We start from the raw sequence: 22,629 nt of genomic DNA on the forward strand, positions 1-22,629 counted from the left end.
CCGCCTTTCCTTTAGAATGCTACTTTAGAAAACCTCTATTAACTATCCAAGAGAAATGCCCTTCTTCACTTCTGAGTTTGCTACATTTTTTTTTCTTTAAAAATACTTTTTCCATTATTGTCACCTGTCTGTCCCCTAAACACCTTTGAGGGCGGGCCCTTCATGACTTCTGCCCATGGCCACATCTCAGCTCCTATAACAATGCCTGAGAAATAGTAAGACCAAGCTAGGTGTTCATTGAATGAATGAATGAACGAATGAATGAAAGAATGAATGCTGTAGCGTGCATCCTCAGAACACCACTTAGTAAGATACTCATTTAGCGAGCACTGTTGTATGTTATGTGCTGTGTGCTGTGCTGGCAGCCTTGGATTTAACGTTACCTATGATACTGCCTTGCCTTTGGGTCCTGGTCATAATTACTGTAAGGCAATAATATTCCCACATATGCATAGGCTGTAGAGGACACTGGAGGGGAAAAGTTATTGTTTTGGGCCCTATGTGGGTAAGTTTGTGCTTGAGAGACCATGTTTCCGCTGAGGTTTAGTGTTTTCAGATCAGTCAGGGAAATGTTTCTGTGGCTGTGAGTTTTGCCCCTTGCTTACTGGCTAACATGTTGAGCACTCTCTCAATCTGAGGCTGAAGGGCTTAAATCCTGAGTGCCGTGGTTTTGATTCCCACCACTGCCCTTCTTCTTACCAGTTTATGTAGTGTTCATTGTTTTTCTCACTCATCAGTGTTCGTTACGTATGGATTATTTTATTAATTTTTCCTGGCAAGGAGGCAGCAAACGCTGTTCATAGCAAGTGTTGTGAAAGAGTAATCAAGGGCTGGAGAGATGGCTCAGCTGTTAAGAGCAGTGACTGCTCTTCCAGAGGTCCCGAGTTCAATTCCCAGCAACCACATGGTGGCTCACGACCACCTGCGGTGGGATCTGATGCCCAATTCTAGTGTGTCTAAAGAGAGCAATGGTGGACTCATATACATAAAATAAATAAATAAATTGTTAAAAAAGTAAAATGGATGGAGGACAGGGGTCAACTCTTAGGGGCTTCCCCCCCACCCCCCGCAAAGGTGACTGACCCCCCCCCCCAGGCATAGCTTGGGATGAGCAAGTCCCACATATGCTCTGTAGTCCCCCCTTTTCCCCCCTGATTTTCCTTTTTGCCCCCCCCAGCTCTTTGTTCAATCTGTATTGTGCTTTCTTGGATCTTGCTTATGTCCGATGACTCTGGAACAATTCTATTTTTTTTTTTAAATTTTTTTTTTTAAGACCTTCTGGGAGCAAATCAGAAAAGATTTCGGAGACTCTGGGATCAACTTTGTAACAGTTTTCCATTTCAATTCTTGGAAGTGTGGTGGTTCACAAACATTGTAGACAGTCTTTGCAAGCCATTGAAGCCCTAGGAAATGTTGCCTGTATTAAAATGTTCCATTGATACAGGTCTAGTATTTAAAAATGATAAAAAAAGAGGCACAAGTTGAAACTTTAGTTCAACTTTAGTTGAAACTGTGGTGTCAGCTCAGAAGCAGCAGCATGGCCATTGTCAGCTTTTGGACTCTGTAGAAAGTGTGGTTTTGTGAGCCGGTATGTAGCGTAAGCTGTCCCAGAATCCTTCTCACCTCTTTTTGATGTGAGCCCTAGTTAAGGTCCAATCTTCTTAGGCTTTCACTTTTTTCTTTTCTGACACAGGCTTTCTCTGGGTAGCCCTGGCTGTCCCGGAACTCACTCTGTAGACCAGGCTAGCCTGGAACTCAGAGATCTGCCTACTTCTGCCTCCCAAGTGCTGGGATTAAAGGCATGCGCCACCACTGCCTGGCTAGGCTTTTACTTTTTAAGAAATTTTATTCATTCTATTACTTATTAAATGCTTACAGTGTACTTTCTGCCCCCACCACTTCCTCATCTAAATGTCTTTCTCTAAAATTCTATAGTATATATTAGTATACATTAATTTACACTTTTAAAGTAGTTTGAAAAGTGTGTGTATGTGTGTGTGTGTGTGTGTGTGTGTGTGTGTGTGTGTGTGTGTGTGTTTAGTAGTTCCTCTAAGGTTGATTAGTTTGGTTATAACTTCCTCCTTCCTACTCCAGTAGGGATAATTCTTCAGGGGATCTGAACACTCTGCTGGTTATTCATACCTCTAGGATTTTGAAGCATTTCACTTCTCTTTATGATGGCTCCACTCTAGCTTTAAGGAAACCTTTCTTAGCATATGTGAAAGGTGTTCTCAGTCCTGGAAGTTTACTTAATGGATGCTTATTTCTACTGTGGGTTGGGTTTAGGGCTGACATGTTGTGTTCATGCCACATGTTACTAGATCCCAAGGTATCCTCTTCCTTCCTGTGTACCTTTCCATTATCAACGATAACAAATAAGGATGTCAGGAGTTTGTGTGTGTCCCTTTAAGCAGAATTGTATGCACATAAGTGTTCAGTGCTGCTGATTCTGTGGTGATGATGAAAAGTGTCTTTTGCTCTTGTTGATTGAACAGCTGCCTGACCATAGCCTGAGAGTTTCTGTAAGCAGGACTAGTGTCATCTCTGTGTTACAGGGCAATGCTTCTGTCTACATCCTTCAGTGAATTTTTGCTAGGCCATCTGTTTATAAAAGTCCTTTTCCATCATTATCAATTAATATTTATTGGGCAGCTACTGAGTGCATAGTAATATTGTGCAAACAGAGAGCACTCAGCTACAGATAGCTTTATTCATCCATCCAGCCCTGTTTTATTTTTATTAGAAAGTAGTAAAAACCCAAAATCCCCAAACCCAAAGGCATAAAATAACATTCCCGGACTCCGAACAATGGAAGATGTTGTGTGTTTACGGGCTTTTCTGTTCACAGACAGATGAACCTTGAGAAATTCTAATTTAAATTTCCACAATTATCTATGATCTTCTGTTTGTCAACAGTTCTAGCTCAGTGGTCCTGCTTAGAGAGTCAAATGGGGTATCACATTGCTCCAGTTCTCTAATAAAAGCCCAGTTCTCTTCTTTGAGAGGAAACTACTCAGATGAAAACAGAGCCTCTGCTAAGAGCATTTTGCCTTTTGATTTTGAAGGAAATCCTGGAAAGTACACTTGTTGGGCTCACATTTAACTTTACTTGCAAGTTTTTTATTAAGTAAAAGATTGCATAAAAATACAATCTGTTCCAGTAAAAGCAGTGGTCTTTCAGGGAATAATGCTTATTACCACTGTTGTTTTTGAATTAAAGACTTTAAAAGATTTGCATGGCATTTCAGCACACCAACTTCTTTAAGCAGTAACGAAGCATTTGTTTTGCAGATCTGCACATTTAAAAACAGTTGAAGGCTGAAATCCTGACACTGGTCTGGAGGGTGTTTAGTCTTGAATTAATTTCATAGTCATGGTAGTGGAGTTTTGCTGACTCATCCCAGATCTCTGGCCTAGTCCATTTTCCTTGTGGCCTTTGGCTAAGGTATTAGGGGTAAAGATTCTGGCTGTGAGGCACAGCAAAGGAAACTGGCATTCATGGTGATTGAACCCGTGACCTTCTTTGGCCTCATTGGATCCAGGTGCGTCAAACAGTAACAGACTCCAATAATACATTCTGACTGGAGTTGAGAAGTTTCCCGAAGTTTGCTTAGGGAAAGTAGGTCAGAATAAGTTCTGATGTATCCGACCACAATATTCCTTTTAATGTCTCTTGGATTCCCAGCATAGTAAGCACCAGATCATACAAAAAGGAGAGATAAAAAGATGGCATGGAGAGGCCCAGCGCAAAGCAAATCATTGGGCTTTATGTTAGAAAACCTTAGACAGCTTTAAGGCTCCTTGCTAAGGATTAGAATTACCATTAGCTAATGCTTTACTTCTGATAACTTGAACTTAACCACAGGTAGTAGAGTCTACCGTGACCATTAAAAGCCAGTTCCTTGTGACTGACTACTCATGTGCTTGCCTCTCATATGAGGGAAGCCTACAGGGTCAACAGTCAACTGGTTTCCCCCATCTTTTGAGACAGAGTCTAACTAGATAGCTCAGTCTGGCTTTGAATCCACAGAGGTCCTGCCTCTGCCTCCCAAGTGCTAGGATTAAAGGAATGTACCATTGTGACCAGCAACTGTTAGGCCTTTGAACTTGTCTCCTTTACACTGATAGCTCACAGATGAGCAGGTGTCACGGTGACATGTGTATTGGATCTCCTTGGAATTTTCATCAGACAGTCTCACTAACTTACCAAACAGGGATTTTGTTTGTTTTAGTTGTGGCTTTTAACGTAGGGTTTTCTTTCCTTGGTCATGGTTATAAAACAAACTGCTTTTTAACAGTTTTAAAAATCCATTTAGCTAAATTTTGAGTGAAAAACTTGTTTGTTTAGAGATTTAGAATACGAGTGTATTGTTTTTCTGACTCGATAGAAACCTTTTTTTGGGGGGGGCCTTAGTTTTTGTTGGCACAGATAATCTCCAACTGGATGGACTTAAAGGCTAAGATTTTCCATGACTTGAGCTAGTTCTCATGGGGAGCAATCTCTGACTTGATTTAGGAAAAAACAGCATTTGGAAATTCGTGGAACTTGATGAACTAAAAATCTCCATTAATTTAAGCAAATAACATTCATTCTGAGCAACAGCGTCCTGTCCTCTTGTTTCACAGAAACCTTTCTTCCAATATGCATCCATCCGTTTGTTTGATGCTTTGGACTTGTATTAGGCTTCTACAGAGCATTTCAGAGCCAACCACCAGACTGTTCTCTTAAAAGAAAACTCAGTTTCTATCATAAAGTTTCATAAATCCTGTCTCCGTAATAAAATTTCTTTTCGACAGGGAGTAAACAAATGTCCTCAAAAATGTTGTTGACATTTATAATATACATAAATATCAACTTCTAACTTCAATTTATATATCATGTGATCTGATTTGTATTGTAATCTCATTGTAATCTGGAAATCTTAAGATATTTTTTTTCTCTGACTTTTAGTTCATATTTACGTGGAGAATTTAAACATAAAATATAGGAAAAGCATCTATGTTTTGTTTCTCAGTGATGTATCTTTAGTGTTACTGAAAAAAAAACCTTTAATCTGACAGTTTGTACCTTCAAGCATAATGATTCTGACTCATGTTTCAGATGAGTCCAGACTTTTGTTTTCTTCCTTTTTTAGTTTTGTGGGTTTCCAAGTGAATCATTCTCATGGTCTTTCCTGTGACCAGAGGTATGCATTGTCGCACTGCTGAGGATGAATCAGGACCCGTGATGTTCATGGTGTTTCTCTGGGAGTATCACTGGCCCTGCCCATGAGAAAGTTAGCATGTAATCTTTCACTAAAGATTCTAGTGCCATTGTTATAACCAAGTTTGCTGGTCTGTTTGCAACAGACACAAGGAGCCTGTAATTTCTATTTGTTCCACATATTTGAATGTGTCATCTATTAGAGACGCTTGGTAAACATGTTTATTGTGAAAGATGGGAGAGTTTCCACACACATTTTCTTTTTCCCTTGCCCTCTGCTCGCTAAAGGAAAGGTTGCATTCTTGGTAATCCATAACAGTAAGTGTTTAGATTCATCTGCTTCTAAAGAACTATAATAGTATTCAATGTGTTTGTCCTTTTAATGGAAAAAGCCACACTCAAGGAAAAAAGAAAAATTGTTGTTTTTAAAGATTTCAGTGTGCCTCAGGGGCCCTCTATTAAGACCCTGTGGTATTCCTGTGATCTTAAAACTGTAAAAGACAGTGCAAATTCTGGAGCAGGGCACACCATAGCTTTATGGCTAAGCGGCTCTAAGAAATTCAAGCTTAAAAGGGCAGAACAACACAGTTGTAGACATTCATCAGCCTGTGATACTTCCTTTTCTTTTATAGCTGCCTTTACTAGGTCAGTTTTAATGTCATTTTGAGTTGCCTGGTCTAGTCAAATAGAAACAGAATCCACTGAGGGGTTAGTTTCTTCAGAGAGAAAGTAGAGGAGTTAACCCTTACAGTGAGTGCTTAACAAAATAGCTCACCATTTTGATTTGTCCATTTGTAAAATGTTTCTCTTTCAGTGTTAATCTGTTTTCAGAAGTTGAAGCTGTTTCAATTCAGACTGAATTGTATAGACTTTTGTGACTTTCATGCTGAACTACCTAATATAGAAGAATTGCTTTAATATTTCAGGTTAGAATATTGCCCCCGGGCTGATGTGCCTGCCACGTTGTGCTGCTCTAAAAGCAGAAACGATATTTGAATGCGATGGCATTTCTTGATATAACAGAAGTGGGGTCCTTTGCTCTGATGACTCCTCAGTGTCACTTCTTACTGAAACAATAAAATTTAAGGATCCCGTTGACTAAAAATTTTAAGACTTACACATTCTTACACTACAAGAGATATTAAAAAGGAAGATATTAAATAAAGTTCTAGACAGTAAGTGGACTGCAGCAGAAAACTGTATTATGTTTGAAAAGTGTTACTGTAAAGAAGTGATCAGGTGTTGAAGGTAGAAGTGACTAAGGAGGGGGGAGTATAAGCTGCCAAGGGGGTGGGGGTGGGGGAAATCTCTAGGAAGCCCCAGCAGTCAATGTGGGCGACTTTACTTGAGATACCTAACAGTAGGGGCACGAAGCTAGGAGTGCCTACCTTCTGTAGCCAGGCAGGACCCTGCCTGTTTTATGTTCCTGCATGTTTGAGAGAAGAAGTTTTTAAAAAATGAAACTTGTTTGCATGGGTATTTGAATTTAAAAGATAGTTTTAGTTTCATAACTTGATTGAAGTTAAGTTTATTGAGTTTTATCTAATACCAATGAGAATAGTAAGTACTTACATTGATTACAAGACATGAAAAGTGGAATAGATATCCACTTGTGAGAGAATGAAGTCATGACTATTTCTCATATTACCTGTTAAATGATACTCTTTCTTTTACAAGTTGGAGGCATCGTGGTGTTAGAAATGGTTATGAGTGTAGATGCTCAGAGTATATCCCTGGGATGGAAGCAGATTGCTCTAAACACATTAGGCAGTATTTAGAAGGTCACAAGCCACAGAGAGACCAACTCATACTTGACAAGACATAATGGAAGAGACAAGGTGATTAGGATACCCTAGAGAACTTAGAAAACAGCATGTTTGGGTGAAGATTTGATGAGTGTATTCTATCTACTTATATAGTTGGACATAATTCTAGATCACTCATTAATAATTTTGATATGAGTATGCCTTTTGGGGTTTGTATAAAGACATTCAGGGTTTTATTACCTAGTGAGCACAGCTTATGAGTAAACTTACTAGGTATTTGGATGGTGTTAGAGTTTATGTTCTGATGGGGAGGTGTGGGGGTTGTTAAAAAAAAGACTATAACTGCTATAGTGCTCTGTGGATTTGGACTTGAGCTAAAATTTCTTGAAGCTTTATATTTCTATAGCCTCAAAGTATTCCCAAGTGCAGCTGTAATGATGCTTTTCACTCATTTTTACACATTGTTTGATGAGGTGGGTGTGGTTGGAGACCGTCTTAGAGGGGAACCAAATTACTCTATTGAAACGTGACGGACAGCATCTTACCTTGCTCCAGCATCTGAGGGGAGTGAGAAGGCACTTGAACTGTAGTGTCCATTCCTCTCCCCAACCCTTGCCAAATCCGTACTTGACCACTGTAGACACACTGACATCTTAAATGACCAGGGAAACCCAGAAACTAACTGGTTATATGAGACTAGGGAAAGGAAGTCAGATGAATGCAGTATAGTGTAGATCAGTCGTTGGAACAGAAAGTACATCTAGTGGAAATAGACTCTCCAGCCTAATACGATGTACTTATCTCAATTCTGGTAAAGATAACATGATAGGTTACATGTTGGTTTAAGAGAGAACTTTTTGAAGAATGTACAAAATCTCTGAGCTATCTTTGCAACTCTTCTGTAAAGTTAACAGGATTTTAAAGGAAAATATTTTAAACCAATTAAGGATCTGGCATGGTGATAGCTGTCTTCAGTCCTAGTACTCTGGAGGCAGAGGCTGAAAGATGTCTGAGTTCAAGGCCAGCCTGGTTGACATAGATATTGAGAATTCCAGGACAGCCAAGGCTCCATAGTGAGACCCTGTTTCAAACACAAAACCAAACCAAACAAAACAGAAAATTAAAACCAATTAATAAGTTCTTTTCTTTAGCTAAATAAAAGATAAAAATGATTTTTTTTCCAACTGGAGAGTGTTTATCACCTCTTTGACCTAAACATAAAAGTAAATACATAATTTGCATCATCACTATTCTGTTCAAACTTTCTCAAGATAGGTAACTTGATGCAAGGGAGGAGTTAGTAATTAAGGAAGGTGGGAGAGAGGGCTGGAGATAGAGTTATGAAGTTATGAAGAGCAGTGTTGGGTTCCCAGCACTCGTGTCACACGGCTCACACTCACCTGTAACCCCAGCTCTATTGTAGGGGTCTCTGCAAATAGAATGCCCAGCAGAATGTTTATCCATGTGGGGCAAGAAGGAAGTCTGGTTCAGTATGACTCAGAGGCCTGTGTTGGTTCAAACTTCAAGAGTCTGACACTGGGTGGTTTATTTTAGGCACATTTAAGCACAGTACAATTTGGAAAAAAAAGAAAGATTTTCTGGTGATAACTGAATCCTGTGTGAATAACAAATCATAAGATGTGAACCTCTTATAAAGTATGTACAAGAGGCATTGTCCATAAAGATAGATTCTATAGATTAACTAAGGAAGCTGCTCACAGTCAACAATGTATATGACAAGGTCTAGGGGATGTAATGACTGACCGATAAACAGGCTCAAGATAAGGGTCTTGGGGAACCAGCATGGCCTGACCATATAGATAGTGCAAAGGGGTCACCTGACTATTAAATACATCCATTCCCAGCCTTTTTGGGGAGAAAATGGGTTATACATCTCTCACTTTGAAGAGACATTCCTGATTTCCCAGTCTTTGAGCCAAAGTGCCCACACGGCTCCTATACTCTGTGAGACCTGATGTCCTCTTCTGGTCTCTGTTGTTACTTGCACATACCTATACAGAGATACAAACAAATACACACAATTAAAGATAAAACAAATCAAGGGTGGGGGAAATTTGGAAAGTCTCGGATATGTAAAGGACCTAGCTGAGTAACTGCAAAGGGATGTCAGAGATTATAAAGGAATATTTGTTTTTGTAGCCAATAGCATGCTTTGATATCTAATATGTGCCAAGTACTGTCTACAAAATACAGTGCCACTGACAGACAAGGTCTCTGTCTTCTCAGAGTTCACTCTAATAAAATGAAAGCTTTTCTGTTACTTTTCGGAAATGTAGCCCCTTGATAAATAAGAATCGTTTTGAAATAAATAAAACCCTGTTTTAAACACATCTAAATAAGTGTATATATATGTATGTATATATGTATTTTTTCTGTGTTTGATTAAACACTAAAGTAAGCAAACACTTGGAAATTGTTAGCATATCTTTCTTGTTTTTCTAGTCTTAAATGTTACAATTTTTCAAATTTAATTTTTGGATATCATGGAAAAGGAAAGAAATGGATAACTTCCAGATGGTAAACTGGAAAATTTCTTCACTGGGGATTTTTGGGAGTTTATGTTTTTACGTAAATTAAACTCAGAGTTGAAGCATGAGGTTAGGTCAAGTGCGTGCAGCTCAGCCACTGATGATTCTGGCTTCTGTCTGTAAACAGAGGCCACAAGGTGTCGAGCAGCGTTAGAGGGTCCCTTCATCTACACTACTCCTTAGAGTTAAGGTAACTTTTTAGTTTGACTTCGAATTCAGTGATGCAAAGGAATGGTTCCGGTGTCTGGGGCAGTCTTGTCTGTTTGAAGTTGTGTGTTCCCTTTGTTCATGTTATGGCATCTGATGACCGTACCTAGCCTGGACCAGCCTTCAGCCTTCAGGTGCATGTGGAGACTTTCTACTCAGGAGTTTGAGTCCAGAAGTGGGGGTTGTTTTTAGTTGAATGAAAGTTGTCAGTTACCTGAAAAAGTCTTTCCCTAATCATCCCTTCTGCAAACATCCAGTCAGATTTTTAATGCACTGAAGAGGTATTAACAACAACAACAAAAATGATGAATCCAAGTTGGAACGAAGGTGTTGTGGAATAAGATGATTCAGAATTTTGAAGGAGCAATGTTGAAAAAAATATGGAAGGAGTAAGGAAGAGATGGAATTAAAAGTGGGGATATAATCAAAATAAATGTGTATAGATATGCAATTATTGTTTTGCTTCTAAATAAAAGTTATTTTAAAGGTTTCAACAACTTTATATTATTTTTCTTTGTCTCATACACATACACACATGCACTCATACAGGAAGAGGGGGGAAGAGAGAGAGAGAGAGAGAGAGAGAGAGAGAGAGAGAGAACACCAAGGAATCATGTGTATTTTATGTCTGTGAACATTAGTGCCCTCTAAAACAGTGCTTGACACACAAGATGTATATTTAAGATGTATTTGAATATGTAGGTTAATGAAATGGATTATGATATATGTTTACATCGAAGTCAATTTTTACCATATTTACTTATTTCCTGCTGCTTCATTGGAAGAGGCTTTAGGTAGTTTGCATTTCCTTCGTTTGTACAGCTGTTATATACACCCTGCTAAAGGTAACTGCTGAATGGTCAGATACTTTTCTTTCTTTGTATAGAATGCCATTTAGATACTATGAAAGTCTGTTTTAAGTTTTTTCCTCTTTTTTAGATTTCCTTTTGAAAAAGAAACAAACCCTAGCTAACATTTTTGTGGTTAGCTTTTGAAAGAATTTTCTTTAAGCTTCTTTTATAATTAAAGAGTGGCAACTAGATAAGAATTTGTATATTTCTGCAGGTGAGGAGAATTTCGATGGTTGGGCATGTTTTGTGCAAATATCATCTACATAATGGTGATGCAATGGGCATGTTTTTATGGGCGTGGATAGTGTGCTTTTAGAACCTAAGAAACTAGTGACTAGTTTATGGGATTAGTCCAAATCCAGCAGGTCTTGTAACCCTCTGTGGTGGTTTTGATAATAATGGCTCCCATAGGCTCACGTGTTTGAATACTTAGTCACCAGGGACAGGAGCTGTTTGAAAGGATTAGAAGAATTAGATTGTGTAGCCTTGTTGAAGGAAGTGTGCCACTAGAGGTAGGCTTTGAACTTTCAACAGCCCAAGCCAGGCCAGTCTCTGTCTCTGTCTCTGTCTCTGTCTCTGTCTCTGTCTCTGTCTCTGTCTCTGTCTCTGTCTCTGTGTCTCTGTCAGGCTGTGTATCAGGATGCATGTCTCATCCACATCTCCAGCACCATGTGCACCACCGTGTTCCCTGCCATTATGATAATAGTCTAAACCTTTGGAACTATAAGCAAGCCCCAGTTAAACACTTCCTTTTGTAAAAATCACCTTGGTCGTGGTGTAGCTTCCCAGCAACAGAACACTAAAACAACCTTTAATACGATTACTTTGATGTGCAGGAAACTTTGTTTCCAAAACAATTGTTAGCACTCTAGCTTCTCTGTGTAGTGAGATTTCCAAAGATAAAGACAAAAGATGAAACTAGTGGAAATGATCTGAAAGCTCAGGAAGTTGTTTGTGTTTGATCCTTGCTGAAGTGTTGCCAGGGCTTCTGTGAGTGAACAGGCTTGAATTTATTTGCAGAGTTCACATAACTCAGTATTTTCCTGGGCCCTTCCTCTTCCTCAGTGCAGTCTGGTGGTAGCTTTGAGCTTTGTGCACATTCTGGAATAATGCACTGTTCTCATTTGCTTTCACTGTAGGCACTGAAGAAACAAGAAGCTAAAGCAGACGAGAGTGAGGACATCATAAAAAACAAGCTTCGACAAACTGAAACTGAGAAGAACCAAGTAAGGCCTTGAAAGTTATCCTTTGATCAGAATGGTGGTTGGTGGTCGTCGATACTTGTTGAGCACTGTGAAAGTGTTCCTGAGATCATTTACTGGAACATAGTGGCACCTTCATGCCGTGAAAGGAGGTGGCTTATGATTCTGCCTTCACTCTTGATAGCACACTCAGGTCCTTAGTTCCCACATCATCTTGGGCCTCTCTCCTTTCTGAGAGGTGAAAATTTCTATTTTCTTGGTGGAGAACACTGAAAAAACTTCACTTTTATAAGTTAATTAGGAAGGATCTACTGTGTGATCATTAGACATTTTGTATGTATTCATTTTCTTTATAGTAAATAGGTGTAATTAGCAGGCCAGGTTTGAAAATACCCTCTGTCTCAGTCACTGTTCTATTGCTGTGAAGAGACACAATGGCCAAGGCAACTCTTATAAAATAAAGCATTTTATTAGGGACTTATTCATGGTTTTAGATATTTAGTCTGTTATCATCCTGGCAGAGAGCATGGCAGCATGCACGTAGGTGGTAGGTGCTGTAGCTATAGCTGAGAGTTCTACATCCTGATCTGTAGGCAGAGAGTGACTTTAGCATGGGCTTTTGAATTTTCAAAAGTCCACCCCCACTGACATACTTCTTCCAACAAGGCTGTGACTATTCCAACAAAGCCACACCTCCTAATCCTTCTAATCCCTTCAAACAGTTCCATTCCCTGGTGACTATGTATTCAAATATATGAGCTTAAGGGAGCCATTCTTCTTCAAACTACCATACCCCACATTCTCATCAGACGTTAAGGACCTTTGATAGATGTCATATTTATGTGATAGAACCCACTACCTTAGCTTTAAAAGGCAATTCAGAGGCCAAGTAACTTAGTAGTTTTAAGGTTAAACCCATGATAAGGAATGTTGAAAGAAAGTTTCTGCTGTTAGTTTCATATCCCCTTTCTATGCTTACCTCCTTAAAGGTCTCACCATTCTCTGTCGTCTTTATTCTTGCTTCTACATCACCTTTGTGTGAGGCAGGGTATGTTAGTTCATTGAGTTTGCCCCTTGAGTGTTGCAGCTGTTGATGTTAGAGTAAGTTTATGGCCAATAGTAGCTTGTTTGACGTCAAAGCTATTTCCACTGAAAGGTGAATTTTTTTTCCTGCTTTATTTCATCATAGATTCAAGAGAACAAAAATAATGTTTTTCATAGTTTGGTAGTACCACATCTTCTTTGTTTTTATATATCTTTTTTACTAGCTACATGTAAACAATTTTAAGAATTATTATGTAAATGGATAAAAGCTTATTATGGTGACTGGAGAGGTGGGTCAGTAAAGAGTTTAACACAGAAAAACAAGGGCCCAAACTCATATCTGTAGCATCTAAATAAAAGCATAGCATGACAGTTTACTCTAGTAATCCAATGTTAGAGATGTAGAGGCGGGGGATCTTACAGGTGGGTTGGCCAACCATTCAAGCTGAATGGAGAGTTCTAGGTTCAGTGAGAGACCTTGTCTCAAAAGTCAAGGTGGTAAGTGATTGAGGTAAATATATAATGTTGACCTTTGATATTAACATGCATGTTTACAAGGCTACAAACACATATACCCACACTTATGTGTATATACACACACAGAACACAGTCCATTGAGAAATAATTATAGATTCATACGATGTTTCAAAACCACATGTATAGAGAGGTCTTTTGTTCTTTTGTCTTAATTTCTTTCAATGGTAATACTTTCTATGTAATTGCTTGCTGAATATCAAATCAGAAAATTGACAGTAGTCTAAGCCACAGTGGTTCTACAGATCTTACTAGTTTGGTGTGCATGTGAATACGTTTAGCTCTCTTGATCTTCTGTAAATGCCTACTGCCTGTGTCCTGAGGCTCCTCCAGATCCTTGTCATGCATACCCACTATTCATACAGTTGTTAAAAGGTGGTCGTTTGTTTTAGTAAGATGATTATTTAAATTCCCCTATGTTTTAAAATGTAAACATATAGCATATAAAAGCTTAAAATAAAAAAATTATGTCCTATTTTATTGAATTCTTTACCTTGAAGTAAGTAAGTATATTCTGAATTTTTAGGATATTTGCTCAGCTAACTGTATTTTTCATGGGTATTTACCTAACATCGATATTATTAATGAAATTTTAAATGTCTTTTTTGAATTTAGAAGTTTAAAAAATGTTGGAACACATTTGAGTATCAGGAATCTAAGAAGTCATGCTAGATAAACTGTAGTTTGAATTATTAGACCGATGTGTATTTTGTTCTAATTTTACTAAATTAGAACAACTTTACTAAACTTTACTAAGTTGACCATGCTTGTCCAAGAAAACATTGTTTTAGAGTTTTGTTAACATTATGAGAACTGGATGGAGAATCACAGGAGACTAGTAAAAATGACTATTTTAGAGATGAATTAAGGCTTGGGGTAGAGGTGGGAGTCTGAGATCATAGCTGAGAGGAAACGGATTAGGTCTCAGACATCTAGGAGTCTTCACGCAACCCCTTTTATATTAGGTAATTGAAATTATTTTCATGGAAGTTAAATGTGTGTTCATGGTGAAATGCCATCCCAATCATTGTAAATATCTCCTGGAAACTATTTTTCTATTTCTTTTAAGTTGTGACCCACTGGGCATATTTTGTCCATTGGGCACAGTTATTTTATGCCTCATTTTACATGTTTTTATTTTGTTTAAACTCCAGCTGGAGCAGGAATTGGTGATCTCGAGGAGGCTGCTGAGTCAATCTGAAGGCAGTAGAGAAACGCTTTTGCAGCAGGTGAGTCTATCAACCTAAGACAGTCTGCTGTTTCAGTAAATGTGGACTGAGTCTAGCTCTAGACTCTAGTTTTCTCCTTAGGGCATGTATGTTAGCGCAGAATGCAGATATGAAGATTCAGAGAGCTCGCAGAAAAGCCAGACCCAGTTCCCACTGTGACAGTGTGTTTTGCTGACTGCTGCTCTGACTTTCTCCTTATCTCTCTCAGCAGAACAGTGTACGAGTACACTGGATGTGTAAGATAAAACTTCCCGGGAGCTTAATTCTGTTCAAGGAGGCACTGGAGAGTAAGGAGGAAGGAGAAAATAGATTGAACAGACCTTTGCATGTTTAGGTTACTTTGAATACATCACTGCCTTTGCTCTTGTTGTCAGGATGCTGCCTGGCTCCTTTTAGCCAAAGATGAGGTTTGCATTTTAGGCATAGTGCTTTGTAGCCCATCAACCCTAGTGGCAGTTGGGAGCATGTGATATCTCAAGTTGAGCAACTTTAAGTGGTCATCTTATGTTCACTGGATAAGGGTATGTTTTTAATTGTCCCTTCCCCTGTGCTCACTAAATCAGAATGTGCCTCCTTCTGTTGGGCAATGAGATTTCACATCTCAGCTACATGACATGCTCTGCAGGCCAGGGTACCTGCTGTCATACGTGTTCAGAAGTCGCTCTGAACATGCTCACAGAGGTACCGGAAAGGCACCTGCTTTGCAGAGCCTTTAAACACACTTATTGACTTTGTTCTGCAGTCAGTGGTCATGAGGTCCTAATGTTGGCAGAATTCACAATTTGTTTTGTGGATGTTGGTATTTAATCCCATGCTGATCCCTTATATTTTTAAGTGCCAGTTTGTAGTCTTTAATGTCAGTTTTTGGTGCAGGTTGTCATCGTTACTTTCTTTTTTCATTGCTAAGTTATATGTCAAAATGAATAATCCAGCCCATGGCTTCAGAAGCTTACAATTCTGTGGTCTACTGTTTTTCTGAGGTCTATTTTGATATCATAAAATGCTAAATCATAATTCCTTATTTTAAATCTAATCACCTGCATACCATATTTCCATGTCAGAAAACAGGTGAAGAATAAGAAAGTAGATTAGAGCTGAAGAGTAGTAACGGAGTGAATCAAATCCAGATGTGTTTGAGTAGACGTGCTAACACATACCTGTAATCCCAGGCCTCAGGCCGAGTCAGGAAGGATTGCTGTAAGAAGCTAACCTGGGATTTGTAAGAAAAGCCCGTCTGAACAAAAGCCAATTCAAAAGAATTCAAATGTAGTTAGATTCGTGTCTTAGTGTTCTGTTTCTGTGAAGAGACACCATGACCATGGCAAGTCTTGTAAAGGAAACCATTTAATTGGCTATTGCTCATGTTTTCCAGAAGTTTAGTCCATTGTCATCATGGTAGAAAGCATTATCCATGCAGGCAGACATGGTGCTAGAGAAGTAGCTGAGAGCTCTGTGTACAGATCATAGGGCAACCTGGAGGAAGAGACTCTGGGCCTGGCGTGAGTGTTTTAAACACCAAGCCCACTCTAATGACCACTTCCTTTAACAAGACAAGACCACCTCCTAATGCCGCTCCCTAAGCATTCAAGTCTCTGAGCCTGTGGGAGCCATTCTTATCCAAAGCACCACAATTAGGATGCTGCTCAGTGGTGGCACTCTGGCCTCCCTCAAAAAGTTTGAGTTAAATTCTCAGAACTAGAAAGGGAAACACGGGGTGGAAGCCTGATCTGTGCGTGGGGCCACCTGGGCTTCATTACGTTGGCTTTATTATAGTACAGTAGCCCATTAGAAGTGGATGTGTCCCCCCCCACACCCCCCCCCAGGACACAGTCTATAGTAATCTGTGAGTTTACTTATCTCCTGTGTTGAAGTTGATAGCAATTTAATTTTTGACTTGCTCTTAGGTGGAAGAGTTGCGTACACAACTTATCAAAGCGGAAGGTGACCAAAGGGGTTTGCAGCATCAAGGATCTTGCGTTTCCAAGCAAACATCAAGCCACCAGGATGATCAAGGGGATGACCGGAGGTTTCGAAGAGGTATAGTCTGGATGCTGGATGTGGCTTCTTATCCCTAGAGGTGCACTCCTCAGCTTGTGCTTACTTCATCTTCTCAAATCTCTGCTTGAAGACCCATTCCATTGTCTCTTTCCAGTTTCCCATTTCCATTGTCAGACCTGCTTGTCTCCTGGGTGTTGTCTAAGAAAGATTATCCATAGGTTGTAATGAAGTTTTAATTTTTCTACTTTGCTCCTTACCTGTGTGTCTTTGGAATTAAGATGTAAATGTACCTTTATTTTATCACTCTCTTTTCCCCCCTAATTTTTAATATATGAATAATTAATATTAGGATCTTGCTATCTGGAGATTGGAGGCTGGAATCCAGTCTCAGCTTGGTTTTGTACTGATCATAGTTGAATGCAGAGGCATCATTGTTTCTTACCTCAGTTGACTACTTCTGGTTCTTAAGGGTCTTCCATTGATGTTCTTGCCCCTGAACCTTCCTCTTCCTCTGCCTTAGCTGTGCCTCTCTCATGCTCAGTGTTCCAGGGTTGATTTTGCCTAGTGTTCTATTAACAGCTTTTCATATTTAGTATTTATTTCTCCTGAGGAGCTGTTTAATCCTAGGCTTTAGCTCTCACCTGCTAAGAGCCACCCCTGGGTCTGCTCCTACTCAGTCTCCTGACTTGAGCAGATCAGGTGAAGTTGCTTGTTGGTTTTTTACCTGTGTTCATCTACAGAATGTGCAGTCAGCAGATTTAGAACTGAATCATCCTCTCCTCAAAGCACGGTCTTCTGATGCCTTTGGAATTATTTCCTCCAGTATTGTGTAGATATACGACATCACTTTCCAAATCTCTGGGATGTGAAGTGTCTTGTTCCTGTCTTGTGGCATAGCACTGATCATGCTGTACACAGAGCTTGTTTTAATCATGCTGCTCGAGAGTGCTCTACCTCTAGGAGATGCTTGAGAAGCTAACAAAACAGGGCCGTGCCAGGAAGCCACTAGAGAAAGAAGAGAGAAAGAGAAGTTGGCTATTTTCTGGGGCTTTGCATTTTTTCTTTTTCTTTGTCTTGCTGGAATTCTCAATAATTTTGTATCAATGGCTAAAAAACCTGTAAAAACTGTTGCTGCTGTCTGACAGATAACATATTGATATTACAGGTATATATATATACATATATATATATATGTATATATATATTTCTTTTTTTTTTCATGTAACAAAAATACTTTAGCTTTGGAAACTGTGTTGTCAGCGTGGGGAGAAAGTATCCCAGTTTACATTGCCGAGTTGGCTTTGTACAGAAATTGTCAGCCACAATGGTCTGGAAATATTAATTTTTTTATTTGTACATGGTATTATATAAATAAGTTCTTGCCAAAATGAAGTATTTTCTAAGTAAAAAGCAAAAGCAGACCTTTTTCTCCTTCCTATCTTGATTGATGGTTTCATTTCCCATTCCAGATACTTCAGCCTAAACCACAAAGTAACATGTGAAATTATTTCTTCTCTCCACTCATTAGTTGGTCTTTACCTCCAGTCTGCTCTGTATCTGTCCCTGTCTCTCTCATTTTCCTTCCCATCATGAGAGAAGATCATACTCTCCATGATCTAGGCCTTGCAGCTGGGATCGTTTGCTGTATTCTCTGGCTCTTGGGATTACAGGCTTGTGTCACTACATGGCTTCTGATAGCTCTCAAGTCTGTCACCTCTTTTTTCTTGTTTTACCACCCCAGCTTTGACATGTGTCGGCTCACTCTTCCTTCCATGGTAGCTTGCCTTTCTGTGCTCTGACTCCTACACCCTCTCTCCTCCACTGCTGCACAGCCTTCCAAGACAAGAGCTGTTCATTGTATTATCTTCACGAGAGCTGTCATCTACAGTACGTTGACTTCCTATCTGTAAAGGGTTTTATGTTACTCCCTGCACGTTATCTCTCTTATTCATGGAACTATTCTAGGGAGAAAGTTCATGGTTCATTTCAGTGATTAAAGAAAATAAATGTATTTCTCCCAGATTGGGCAGCTGGGAAGTTCAGATACAGGGGCTGAGTGTGGCGGCAGCTTTGCTGCATAAAAAACACTGTGGGTGACATTGCATGATAACAGAAGACTGCCGAATGAGAAGGCAAGGGCAAGTCCTTACGTACAGTGGGGGCTGGAGGAGAAAGAGAGAGAGAGAGAGAGAGAGAGAGAGAGAGAGAGAGAGAGAGAGAGAGAGCAAGCAGAGGGTGAACGAGAATGAACACAAATGAAGGAGAACACACATCTGTGAGAGGCAGCTAGCAAAGCACTACAACAAAGCCATAATAACTAGCCCAGTCCCACATCAGGACACTAACCACCCAGCAGAGTGGACTCTTAGGAACTACTCACTTTGCAAGTTTTAACACAAGTTTTCCACAAACTTGAGCTTGTAATTAGCTGTCCCATAATGATGTGCACATCTGCCCAGACTGCATGTATATAACAATCCTCTGGGGTATGATGAGAGCATAATTTTTCTTTTCTTTTATTGTTAATGTTTTAAATACTCTAATCTTGTAAAACATTTTATTGTATATGATATACGTGTATGTATAATGTTTATCTACCTTAGTATTTTGTTTAAAAATGTTACTACCTTCTGTATGTATGCATTCCAAATATATAAATATTTTATGAGTATATAATATATATATATATACATTTCTTACTGTACATTTTATACAATATGTATGTAGTAGTAGGTAGCCACACTGTATGTATCATGTATGATATAGTCTTTGGGATAAATTTGAAGGTCCACATCCCTGAAAACCATGGATGAACTTCTTGCTGCCTCTGTCTCTTCCTGTCCTTGTATTTGTTGCTTATTGGCAATGCTTCATACCAACACCTTCCTGAATACTGAACCCTGTTTTGTAGCTGGCACTTCATGCTTAGTTTGTTATCCAGGGTAACACTCCAATACCATTCTTTTCAGCCTAGTGGGATTTGAACTGTTGTGTAAGTACAGATGAGTTCCCATTCCTTAGTTCACTGTGTCCTTCTGATTGTCATTTGTCAGGCTGTTCTTATCGTTGTCATTTGTCAGGCTTTTGAAGAGCCAATACGTCTTCTCTTTCAATGTGAAGTTCTGAGTCCTTTACTATTTCTTAAGGTGGAATATGTTTATCAACTGTTTACAAAGCTGATTTGATCATAGTTAGTTTATTCCTTTTCTAGAAAGAAAACTATTGGAATGTGGTAGTGGTAAATTGTTAGTATATATTCTAATTCCTAATATTTTAGAGTAAAGGAAGCATTTTGTGTGTTTTTCCACTCTTGTAATGCAAGATTTTTGACAATGGATTTTTAGGTTACCCATCTTCCTATGTGAGGAACATAATAAAATGTTCTTTGTTTCATTGACCAAGCAATTTGTGCTGAATTAAATAATAAATGTATATTATTGAGTGTTATAATTTCAGGTATAGCCTTCAGAATTCCTGAATAGGGAGAGTAGTCCATCTTACTGAGATGACTAAGTGTTGTTTCTATGTAAGAACAACATTTCACTGTGTAGGTTTCTGTCGCATCAGTATATTGTAGCCTGGTTGACTTCAGTGCTTTTGTTTTAAAAAGTATCCTGAAATAAATAGTAACTGAAATTAGGAAACACTGAAAATATTACTATGACATAAAATAGCACGGCGTAGCTGCCTATGTAGATTTGAAAAGTATGTCCGACTTGATACTGTACCTGATGTTGCTGACGGCCGAGGAGTGCTACTGAGTGGTGCTCACGAACGTGTCCGAGCCATGCGGCTTGCCATGTCAGACCGCAGAGATCCGCAGCCTGCTGCGTGGATGGTGTGAGCCAGGGCATTAGGCACACAGGCTTAACGATAACTGTTAGAAAGTCCACTTTCCCGTGACTAGAGAGTAACCACGGAGCTTTACATTTGCCTCTTAAGGAGTAGAGCGGGAGAAGCAGAATCTGGAGAAGCAGATGGCAGATCTGCGAGTGCAACTGAACTTCAACTCCATGGCTTCAGAGTTAGAGGAAGTGAAGCGGTGCATGGAACGGAAAGACCAGGAGAAAGCAAGTTTGGCAGCACAAATCGAGGTGACAGCCAACCTTTACTCTCCATTTGAAACACAGTTTGAATTTGATGTACTAGAATCGCTTAAAGAAATCTTAATAGAAAATTGTATTATTTTGAGAGCTAGTTTTGGAGGCAAATAATATTAAATTAAGCTAACAATTAATTGACTCCTTTATAGCCCCCCCTTGGAGCTTGGATTTCCTTTTGGGACTCTGAAACAGGGTCTTTTTTTTTTTTTTTTTAATTAGTTTCCTTCATTATTTCATAGTGAAAGCCTTTTCTCTTTTTAAACTCGAAGTTATTCTTGGTCGTGCACACAGAGAGAGGGGTCCTTCCCTAAAGATGGCAGTGTTTTATTTGGGGGCTGAATGTGGGGATGGCAGGTGAGAAGAACGGAGTAACATCTCTTCTTTGGAACGCATCAGTGGCCCATATCTGTAGCTCTTTGCCTGAGGTAGTTTGCATTGTAATGCCACTAGGAACAGCAAGTTGTGGGTACTCATGAATATGGGGTAACCGTGAAGGAGGCAAAAGTGGGCAGCTGCCATTTCCCATGTCTTTTATCTAGCGTAGATGAGGTAATTATCAGAATATATTAAAAATCAAAGAAAAAGATCTCATGAAAGGAAATAACTTAATTCTAATTATAATTATGCAAATTAGATCAAACATAGATGGCAAGTAGATATGTATCAGCTCTCCCCCTGCATCTGTTTATTAGTGTGGTTGTCTTCTAATAAGTTGCCGCATTTGAAGGGTTTCCATAATTATAATGATAGGTAGAAAATTGATGCTCATAGCTCATGTAACCCAAAGGAAGTACTGAATGTTTCTTCAGTCTGAGTTTCTCTTTTATCTTGTCAGCATGTCACTAAAAATACCTTTTGGATTTGGTTCAAGGTTTAGATCACAGAGATAGTAGAGAAATATTGGCACACTCATTTCAACACTTTCTAGACGTTTCATAAATACCAGAAATAGCTCCTGTGCAACAGTGACTTCTAAAATTTGCTTCCCAGGCGTTAGTGTTACTGTGGACCCTGATGCTGGTGATGAAAGTGCCAACATGGGGTTACTGAGCAGAAGTAGGGCTAAAACCGAGCACAGCAAACACAACAGACAACAAGAATGAGAGGGAAAAAGCAACAGAACCCCTGCTGGTTGTTGTTGCCCACATCCTGGTCCTTGTTCTCTTCTTCCTGTTCTTCTTCTCCTCCTGGGATACTTCTCTTTTATTCTTGTTATAGAAATTGGATGGTGTGTAGGAAGTCCTGCAATTCATGGGCATTGAAAAATGGCTGATAGTAGCTTACTAATGGTCTCAAGGAGCCTGACTTTCTGCTTCCAATTTAGCAGTAATCCATGGGAGCGGATTTTCCCACAGCAGACTGGTTGCAGAGGATTTGGTTTGCAAACAGCTGGAGAGAGACTTCAGCTCACACACCCCTTACCACTCATTGTCTTCCTGAAAGCTTGAAACATTGTTTCCCTCCCAGTGGCCTTTAAGAAAACCCTGTTCATCTCCAGGAAAATAGTTTTACTTTTCAGCTCCTGTCTTTTCTGTCATCCTCCACCACAGTATTTTGGAGACATGGTCTGTCTTTATAGACCAGAGTGGCCTTAGATTCACTCCATAGCCCAGGCTGGCCCCACACTCCTGCTGTAGCCATCCAAGTGCTGTGATTACAAGAGATTCTTAACATTTAACAGTAAAAATAACTTAAATTTCTCTCAGTTGATTTGGATTTAACAGTACTTGTGATTATGTCGTGTTTGGTTTTCATGCCTCGTGCTCTGTTCTCAGAGTGATATCTAGTCTGGGCTTTGTGAGAAATGAAGGTTGGAGATCACCGAGTTGGAGCTGCTGACAACTGAGACTACCACTGAAGTGCCACCAAATGTCATTTAGTTTCTCCTGCACTTTTACAAAATGTTAGATAATTTGGGACTGTTGGGTGGGCTCTTGTTGCCT

At 39.4% G+C, this 22,629-nt stretch overlaps 1 protein-coding gene across 3 annotated transcripts in view; it reads left to right on the forward strand.

The window, feature by feature from the left end:
* The window catches only part of Cep128 (centrosomal protein 128), a 342,449-nt gene that overhangs the window by 64,916 nt on the left and 254,904 nt on the right, over nucleotides 1-22,629 (forward strand). For all 3 annotated transcript variants that reach the window (XM_076921486.1, XM_076921487.1, XM_076921489.1), the window contains exons 11-14: nucleotides 11,716-11,802; nucleotides 14,511-14,585; nucleotides 16,490-16,622; nucleotides 20,526-20,677. In XM_076921486.1, coding sequence (XP_076777601.1) covers nucleotides 11,716-11,802; nucleotides 14,511-14,585; nucleotides 16,490-16,622; nucleotides 20,526-20,677 — 447 coding nt within the window. The remainder of the gene's footprint in view (nucleotides 1-11,715; nucleotides 11,803-14,510; nucleotides 14,586-16,489; nucleotides 16,623-20,525; nucleotides 20,678-22,629) is intronic.

Source organism: Arvicanthis niloticus, chromosome 23 (genome assembly GCF_011762505.2).
Source record: "Arvicanthis niloticus isolate mArvNil1 chromosome 23, mArvNil1.pat.X, whole genome shotgun sequence".
NCBI lineage: Eukaryota > Metazoa > Chordata > Mammalia > Rodentia > Muridae > Arvicanthis > Arvicanthis niloticus.